The 9,642-nt window shown below is 31.5% G+C and overlaps 1 protein-coding gene across 1 annotated transcript; it reads left to right on the plus strand.

Moving 5' to 3' along the window:
• The first annotated feature begins 5,333 nt into the window (after window positions 1-5,333).
• On the plus strand, window positions 5,334-8,639 carry LOC131656294 (amino acid transporter AVT1I-like). The gene is made up of 3 exons (XM_058926036.1): window positions 5,334-5,548; window positions 7,149-7,756; window positions 8,056-8,639. The coding sequence occupies exons 1-3, from the start codon at window positions 5,395-5,397 to the stop codon at window positions 8,563-8,565; spliced, it is 1,272 nt and encodes a 423-aa protein (XP_058782019.1). The 5' UTR covers window positions 5,334-5,394; the 3' UTR covers window positions 8,566-8,639.
• The last annotated feature ends 1,003 nt before the right edge of the window (window positions 8,640-9,642 follow it).

The following is a 9,642-nucleotide window of genomic DNA, read 5'->3' on the forward strand; positions in this document are numbered from 1 at the left end:
TGGCTCTGATACATATCATGTGTTCTAATATACATTTTATGTTCTGACTCGTTCATGCTGACTTTTGTCGTTTAGTTTTTATTCTGTAACATTTCAGGATGTCGAGATGCTCAGATGATGCTCTGGTACATTCAACAATGTTCTGATACAAATCTAGCATGAAGTGATGTTGGTAGAAATTCAAAGCTCTGAAGCTATCCGAGGGAAGCAGAAATCAGAAGCTGCGAATGTTCTAAAGATCCAGAAAACTCAAGTTCTGAAGCTGTCCTAAATGGAAGCAGAAATCAGAAGCTGTGAATGTTCAGAAGATCAAAGAAATTCAAGTTCTGAAGCTGTCCTAGATGGAAGCAGAAATCAGAAGCTGTGAATGTTCAGAAGATCAAAGAAATTCAAGTTCTGAAGCTGTCCTAGATGGAAGCAGAAATCAGAAGCTGTGAGTGTTCTAGGGATCTAAGGAAATTCTAGTTCTGAAGCTGTCCAATGGAAGCAGAAGTCAGAAGCTAGGAATTCTCTAAAGACAAAAGCTTATATGATCGTCTCTACCGAAATAATCAGGGAAGTCTTTTATTAAAGTTCTTCGAGTATTTATTTCAGGGGGAGATTATTTATCTCAGGGGGAGATTGTTAATCTCAGGGGGAGACATATTCATATGCTTATGCTATAGCTGTGTAATTTGTTTTTTGCCGTCTGTTCTTTCTGATCGCAAATTCATATCATTTATATATGTTTTTGTCATCATCAAAAAGGGGGAGATTGTTAGAACAAGATTTGTTCTGATCAATTATCTTAGTTTTGATGATAACAATAATATGAATTTTGCTTAAGATAATATGGTACTCTAATCCAATGCAATTTCCTTTTCAGGAAATATATAAAGAGTACGCATAATTCAGCGCTCAGAAGCTTTGTCTCAAAGGGTTCAGCATGCAACATCAGAACATGGTCTGGCAAGACATCAGAAGATGGTCGAAGCAGAATCAGAACATGGGTCTATGGAAGCATCAGAAGAACAAGAGAACAGAAGCACTGAAGTTCTGATGGTATCACGCTCAGAAGCACTTCAAGGTCAGAAGATCAGAAGATGCTATGCACCAAGCTGTTTGACTCTGATGATATTCAAACGTTGTATTCACAAACATCAGATCAGAAGAAAGTACAAGTGGCAAGCTACGCTGACTGACAAAAGGAACGTTAAAAGCTACTAAAGGCTACGTCAGTAGACACAGCGTGAACAAGGCTCGAGGTAGTTGACAAAAGCGTATAACATTAAATGCGATGCTGTACGGAACACGCAAAGCATTAAATGCACTCAACGGTCATCTTCTCCAACGCCTATAAATATGAAGTTCTGATGAGAAGCAAGGTTAACGATTCTGCACCAAAACAACTCATATCAACTTGCTGAAACGCTGTTCAAATCAAAGCTCAGAATCTTCATCTTCATCAAAGCTCACTACATTGCTGTTGTAATACATTAGTGAGATTAAGCTTAAACGTTAAGAGAAATATCACAGTTTGTGATTATCGCTTTTAAGAAGCATTTGTAAAACTCTTAGAATTGATTACATTAAGTTGTAAGGAACTAGAGTGATCGTGTGGATCAGAATACTCTAGGAAGTCTTAGAGGTTATCTAAGCAGGTTGTAACTAGAGTGATCGTGTGGATCAGTATACTCTAGAAAAGTCTTAGAGGGTATCTAAGCAGTTGTTCCTGGAGTGATCAGTGTGTGATCAGAAGACTCTGGAAGACTTAGTTGCTGACTAAGTGGAGAACCATTGTAATCCGTGCGATTAGTGGATTAAATCCTCAGTTGAGGTAAATCATCTCTGCGGGGGTGGACTGGAGTAGTTTAGTTAACAACGAACCAGGATAAAAATAACTGTGCAATTTATTTTTATCTGTCAAGTTTTTAAAGCTACACTTATTCAAACCCCCCTTTCTAAGTGTTTTTCTATCCTTCAAGGAATGGGATGATATTGACTAAAATTGTCAAGGTACTCACCTCTTTCTTGTGTTTACTTATTTAAACTTTTTTTCAATGCTTTGTATTGCTAAAACTTAGCCATTCAAATTATGCTTTGTATCTAGAACTTAGCAATTCAAACTATGCTTTGTATTTCTATAACTTAGCAATTCAAATTATGCTTTGTATTTCTAAAACTTAGCCATTTAAACCATACTTTGTATTTCTAAAACTTAGCAATTTAAACTATGCTTTGTATTTCTTTTGTCAAAAAAAAAAAAACTATGCTTTATATTTCTAAAACTTAGCAATTTAAACTATGCTTTGTATTTCTTTTGTCAAAAAAAAACTATGCTTTGTATTTCTAAAACTTAGCAATTTAAATTATGCTTTGTATTTCTAAAACTTAGCCATTTAAACTATGATTTATATTTCTAAAACTTAGCAATTCAAATTACGCTTTGTATTTTTAAAACTTAGCCATTTAAAATTATGCTTTGTATTTATAAAACTTAGCAATTTAAATTATGCTTTGTAGTTCTACAACTTAGCATCCAAAAAAACCTTGTGCCACTTGGGATTTATCTTTTAAAAACCTTTTTTAAGGTAACTACGATGCTTTGATCATTCATTGCACAAAGAATGTACGTAGGCATAAGATTCTTTGAAATCTTTCCAAACAATTCTTTTCTCACCACCCCACTCTTTTTATAAACAAAAGTAACAACAATACATTTTAAACCAAATACACATATTTTCAAAGAGGTTCCTTCAGAGTACCATAGATGATGAGGGTGCGAATAGCTTTCCTTTTCATAACAAACTCCCGAACCTAGAACTCTGTTTTGTTTTATTAGTTTTGTTTTGAAAACTTCTTTGGGTTTTATTTCGCTCTTTTTCTCATTTCCTTTGGAAACAATAAAGCGCAGTGGTGACTTTCACTAAATTACGAGTTAAGTCAATCATTGGCTTAGTCTCAATTTTTCACCGCTACACTCGCGAAGTAGCGGCAAGAAATGCAAAGATTAAGGTAATAAGAAGAAAACAAATAGAGATACAAGAAGAAATGAGGAGAGGAAGAGGAGAATAATTAAAATGTTTGAATATGATAATTTTTGTCTTTTTAATTTTAAGTTCGTTTAATAATTTTAACTTTATATATTAATTTGTATTTCAACTTTAATCATGAATGACACAATGCACTTACGCTTGCGTGTTAGAAACATGGAAAATAGGATTTGTATTTTGCAAAGGGACAAACCCCCAAAAAAAAATAGCAAAGTGATAAACCTCTCATAAATCATTTGCGACGACCTATTAAGTTAAATCCTTTGTCGCCTTGTAAATTTCTATTTTGTGAAGAATTTTTTTTCAGTTAAGAGGGGTTAAACCCCGACTAAACAACTGTTTTTCTTGTAGTGGTAGGAACAATCCAACAAAATGGAATCTGTGGATCAAGTGGGTAAACTACAAGATTTTCGAACATGTGTTTAAGCTTCTTCAATTTTAGGATGTCCCCACGTGCGATGCTCAATTGCTACAATTTATATGATTATATTTTCACCGTGAAAATGCATTAAGTCGTGAGAGCGCGCGATGCTTAATTGCTACAATTTATATGATTATATTTTCATCGTGAAAATGCATTAAGTCGTGAGAATGGATGTGTGCGTGTGTGTGATCTAGCGGTGAAACACTTGGGTCTTGAGAATGTGCTCCTCTCAAAGTCTCAGGTTCGAAACCCGTTTAATTCAAATTGCTTATTAAAAAAAAAAAGTCGTGAGAATGATCATTCATTTAAGTTGAATCATTTTTATAAATTAAAAATTTATTTGGTAGTAGATAAAGCGTGGGATAAAAGACATGATATAATAATTTGTTTTATATTATTTTATTTTAATAATATGATACAATATAATAAATTAATAATAATATAATAGAGTTAAATATATAGAATTCTCCTGTAATGTTAGCGAGTTTTGTATTTAGCCCCTGTAATTTTTTTTTTGCAATCAGCCCCTTGTAAGTTTTTAGATTCCCTCAAGGACCCTCCTGACTGCCACATAGCAGAAAAGATTCTCTCTTGCTGCCTATGTGGCCGTCCACGTGGATTTTTCATTTTAATTTTAAATTCCACGTGGAATAAAATTTTTTATTTAAATTTATTTTTTAATAATTTTATTGCTGTTTTTATTATGAACACCCCTCTGTAATATTAGCGAATTTTTATTTACCCCCTCATAATAAAAGCAGTAACAAAATTATTGAAAAATAATAATTTTAAAAAAAATTAAAAATAAAATTTATTCCACGTGAAATTATAAAATAATTAAAAAAAAAGAAAAATTCACTTGGACTGCCACGTAGGTAGCAAGAGAGAATAGTTGCTGCAATGTGGCAGTCAAGGAGGTATTTGAAGGAATCTGAAAATTACAAGGGGGATTGCAAAAAAAACTTCACCAGAGCTAAAAACAAAACTCGCTAACATTATAGGGGGTTTTATATATTTAACTCAATATAATGTAATGAATTAATTATGATATCTATTCTATTATGTTTTTCTAATATAAATATTTATTTTTAGTTTGAGTTAAGTTAGAAATAAATAGAATATGATAAAAAATAATTTATTTATTATTATAAAAATATAATATAAGATATGAAATTAAATATTAATTATTAGATACATAAACAAAAATACAAATATTAAAAAGTAATAATAATATTGAATAATACTTAGTTTAGTAAAAGTAAAATATTTTAAAATAAAATTAAAATTAAACATTCAAAAAAATTAACATTTAATTAAATTTTTAAAATTAAATATAATTTTCTTAAAATAGGAATTTTGTCATTTAGTCATAATATATATGTTTTTTTAAAGGAAAAATATAATATAATATATTAAACAAAAAACTTATAATCTTAACGAGATAAGTATTTAATTAAGTAGAGGTGAAAAAGAGGGTTCAATATCTGTTTTTTCAATATTTTTTGTGAAATTAATCAAAATTTTAGACTCATATTTTTTAATATTTTTATTCAGTGTTTTTGAGAATGTCCACATTAATATTAAATTTTATAATTTTTAGATTTAAAATATTCAAATAATATTTGAGATTCCTCCCGCACATTATTTTTTTATGCGGAATAAAATAAAATTTTAAAACCACACCTACAATTATGTTTGTCCTGCGTATTTCAATTTTTATGACATGCTTGTTTGGCATCATTATATGTAAGTATTCATTAAAATATGACCAATTTATGATCTCTGTAGAGTAATACATTGAATTAGTATTATCACATGTAAAAAGATAGACTACACACGTGTCTGCACGCACTCAGTATAAAATATAGGGAAAGTGCAAATAATCAAATATCCACCAAACATCACAAAACACATTCATCTTCTAGCCAGCCAGAGTATATGGCTACTGAGCAAGATGATAGATATTCCTCCATTCAAGTACCACTTTTGAATGATGAAAAACTGAATGATTCAAATACTTTAAAAGCAGTTCATCATGTGGGCAACGCTTCTTTGTTCAAGACATGCTTTCATCTACTCAATGCTATCTCAGGTTCAATTTTTACTCTATCTTAAATAATTTGTTTTTTTAAACTATATCTGCTTTTGAAAAACAATTTAATTTTGTCATTATTGAAGAATGGTTTTAAATCCAGTTACTGAAGTGTTTAAAAGTAGAGTTTACCTTTTTCTTTTGCTCAAAAGATTTTATCTTTTAATTTTGTTCAATTTTACAATTTTTATTTAACATGTTTAAAAATGGGAGATTCAACATTTTTTTGTTGCTATAGATAAAAAATTATGTTTTCAAAAGAGAGTATGAAAATGTGTGATAAATGTGGTGGAAATTGAAAATGAAAAAAAAAATATTAACAAATGTATTTAGTCTAAATTTGAACATACATTTATAATTTTTATGTCCGTGCTTTAGAGATCCGTCTCGCAAAAATCTGTAAAAAAATAGGGTGGAATATGGTGAGGGTCTAAAACTTTGACCCACCGAGCAGGCAGACCCGTGGTCACTTCACATTTTAAGTCTAAAAATATAAAATTTATATTAATCTTCATACCCGCAAAAATCTTAAGAAAAAAATGAAGTGGGACGAAACAAACACATTAGAGACATTACAGAATGCATGCTTAAATTATTGTTCCACTCAACAATAAGGTATGGACAAAACAGACTTATCAAACCATCTACACACACCTAATAATTTTAATAATAATATTTTGTTTTAAGAAAGTAAAATAGTGTTTTGTGATAGGTGTTTTCTTAATAATTATATAATTAATTAAAATTGTTTTTACATTCTTCTATAAAACTTTTTTATGAAAAATACAAAAAAGTCTTAATTTAAATACATATTTTTAATAAATAATTTTACTTTCTCACTTATAGATTGAAAAGTGAGTATATGATTATTAAAGGGAATATTTTAAGTAAAGACTTTAAAAGGAGTTGAACTCGACAAAAAGAATATATATCCATGTGTGTTCATTGAAAAATGGATCTTTTTGTTTATACATTACACTATATAAGTAGCAATTATATCATCTATATATTATACGCTTCCTTATGGCTATCTAATATTTATATATATTTAGACTTAGATTTGTTTCTAATATATTAAATATAACTTATTAAAAGAAAGAATAAACGATATCATTTTTTAAAATAAAAACAAATTATTGAATAAAAGATGGGACATAAAGCCTAATCCAACAAAAGCTATAATTAACAAAAAAGCAACAAAACAAATAACATTGATTAAATGTGCACTGTATCATTATACGAACCAGTTTAAAGTTTAATTATTTTAAATTTTTTTCCTCCACAAACTATCTGAATATTTTATTTATAAGATATCTACTCTGGTTTTCATTTTTGTCTGCACTCATTTGCAATTTTCCGTGACTAATATTCCACTGCATCCAATGATAACTACAGATAATGAGATATTGCTTTCAAGGCTGTACAGATAACGATAATAATATTTTGTTTCACAAAAATATTTGAATATTACATAGAATAGTGTGACCATTGTCGGTTTCGGTTTCAATATTGCTGATGCGGTAGCTTCTGCAACTGTATTGAACTGTAGTTACAGTGCGAGTAAATTGTTAATAACTTTTATGTTATGATATTATTTCAGGAGTTGGCATTGTTTCAATACCATATGCCCTAGCATCAGGAGGATGGTTAAGCATATTTCTTCTATTTACAATAGCTCTAGCATGTTGTTACACGGGCACATTGGTTAAAAAATGCATGGACATGGATCCTAATATCAGAACCTTTCCGGACATAGGTGAACATGCGTTTGGATCGAAAGGAAGGTTATTCGTATCGATAATCATGAATTCGGAACTGTATTTAGCAGTAACCGGTTTTCTAATTTTGGAAGGTGATAATCTGAACAAACTGATACCGAATGTGGAAATTCAGATAGGAGAGTTAACAATTGGTGGGACAACATTGTTTACTATGGTTACTTGTTTGGTTATTTTGCCTACTGTTTTGTTTGAGGATATGAGTTTGTTGTCATATGTTTCTGCTGGTGGTGCTTTGGCTTCTTCGATTTTCATTGTTTCGTTGTTGTGGAATGGTGCAATTGATGGAACTGGTTTTCATGGAAAAGGAAGGGTTTTGAATTGGAGTGGAATTCCTTCGGCGGTTAGTTTGTATGCTTTCTGTTATAGTGCTCATCCTGTTCTTCCTACTCTCTACAATTCCATGAAGAACAAAAGTCATTTCTCCCGGGTGAGCATTAAGCTGTTTTAGTCATTTCAATATGATTTATAAAACTATTTGAAAGAACTTATAGAAATCATGACTTAAAATTGCGGTTGTGGTTACAATGCGGTTGCAGTTATGGATGTTGCGATTGCAATGTGAGTTTTGATTGATAGGTACGGGTGTCAAAACGAGTCTGGCTCGCCGGACATGTCCGTTTATCAAGGGCAGACCAAAGTTTTAGGCTCACACCCTCTAATATGCCCCTTCAGTTTTTTTTCGGACGCGGACATTAATATTTTTCTAAATTCTTCTGTTTTTGTCAGGTCCTAATCATAAGCTTTTCAGCATGCACGTTTGGTTACGCAGCAGCAGCAATTCTAGGCTACTTAATGTTCGGACAAGAAGTCGAATCACAAGTAACTCTAAATCTCCAAACAGGAAAGTTAAGTTCAAGAGTAGCAATATACACAACCCTAGTCAATCCAATAGCAAAATACGCATTAATGCTCACACCAGTAATAAATGCAATAAAAGCAAAGGTTTCATGCAACAAAAGGGCCACGCATATGATTATTAGTACATCTTTACTAGTAAGTTCTCTTGTTATAGCAGTTACAATTCCTTTATTTGGATACCTTATGTCACTTGTTGGAGCATTGTTGAGTGTCTCAGCTTCAATTTTAGTGCCATCCATTTGTTACTTGAAGATTTCAGGAGCTTACAAGAGATTTGGAAGTGGAATGATTATTAATTATTCGATAATTGTAATGGGAGTTGCTATTGCTGTTTTTGGTACTTATAGGTCTCTTGTGGATATAATTCAAAACTTGTAAGCTGTATTAGTTTCGTTGGATAGGAGTGTTTTGTTTGGTTTGTAGCAAATTACTTTATTTGTTTGTTGGATAAAGTACTTTTTGTCTATATCTAGACGGCCAGCATTAACTTTTTATTTTCCTGTTGTTTACGGTTGGAAAACAACCACAGAATAAATTATTGAGTGGAATAAAGATTAGGTCGCTCTTTTTAATACGTTTTGTGACATTGTTCAAAATTATACAACGCAGGAGAGCTATCATGATGTCTTTGGGATAAAATAACCGAGTTTTACTTTAAGATTATTATTTGTACGATAGGTAATCAGTCTAGAATTACATCCTCAAATGACATAAAGATCAGTCGATGATAGTGTTAAAACTACTCGTAGTTTCTAATAAGAATCAGTCGATGATAGTGCAAACAAACCACTTGAAAATAGAAAAGAAAAATTTAAGAAGAAGTGGAGATGAAAGAGAAGAGAGACTTTCGATTCAAAAATCTGGAGTAAAAAAAACGAGATGAGAATGTTTCTATTTGTAGGTGAGAAACTAAACCGAATTGGAGAAAATCGTGGGGGGCAATGGAACGGATCTAACTAGGGGTGGCAAAATGGGTCGTGGTCCGCCTGCCCGGCCCGCGCACCCGCCATAAACTGTCGAGTTGGTCCGCCGCCCGCCAAAATCCACCGCCCCCCAAAGTCCGCCTCGCCAATTCGTTCAGCCTATCTCGCCTTAAGTCCGCCTTCTTTTTAGTTAATTATAGTAATTTCAATTCTTGATGATTTAATTTATACATTTATTTGTAAATATATGAAAAAAAAATTTAAGTAAAATTTGTTAAAGAAATGTTTTATAACAAAAAAATTTAAAAATAAGTGAAAATTTTAATTGAAAGGTAAAAAAATTATTAATCTATTAAAAAAATATAAAAATAAATTAATAAAAAATTAGGCGGGTAAGCCCGTCGCCAACCAACCCGTCACCTTGACGGGGCGGGCTTGATTTTTAGGCCCATTTCGACTTGGCGGGCTTGTCGTCCCGCTCTTTTTTTTTACAGTCATAAGACGGGTGTGTGCAGGGTGGGCGGCCAATATT

The sequence above is a fragment of the Vicia villosa genome, linkage group LG3, assembly GCF_029867415.1.
Source record: "Vicia villosa cultivar HV-30 ecotype Madison, WI linkage group LG3, Vvil1.0, whole genome shotgun sequence".
Taxonomy (NCBI): domain Eukaryota; kingdom Viridiplantae; phylum Streptophyta; class Magnoliopsida; order Fabales; family Fabaceae; genus Vicia; species Vicia villosa.

What these genes read in the sequence shown, in the direction of transcription:
- LOC131656294 (XM_058926036.1), top strand. Translation starts at nt 5,395, where the DNA reads ATGGCTACTGAGCAAGATGATAGATATTCCTCCATTCAAGTACCACTT. An exon ending in TCTACTCAATGCTATCTCAG is followed by an intron (nt 5,549 to 7,148) that starts GTTCAATTTTTA and finishes ATATTATTTCAG; the next exon opens with GAGTTGGCATTGTTTCAATA. An exon ending in ACAAAAGTCATTTCTCCCGG is followed by an intron (nt 7,757 to 8,055) that starts GTGAGCATTAAG and finishes TGTTTTTGTCAG; the next exon opens with GTCCTAATCATAAGCTTTTC.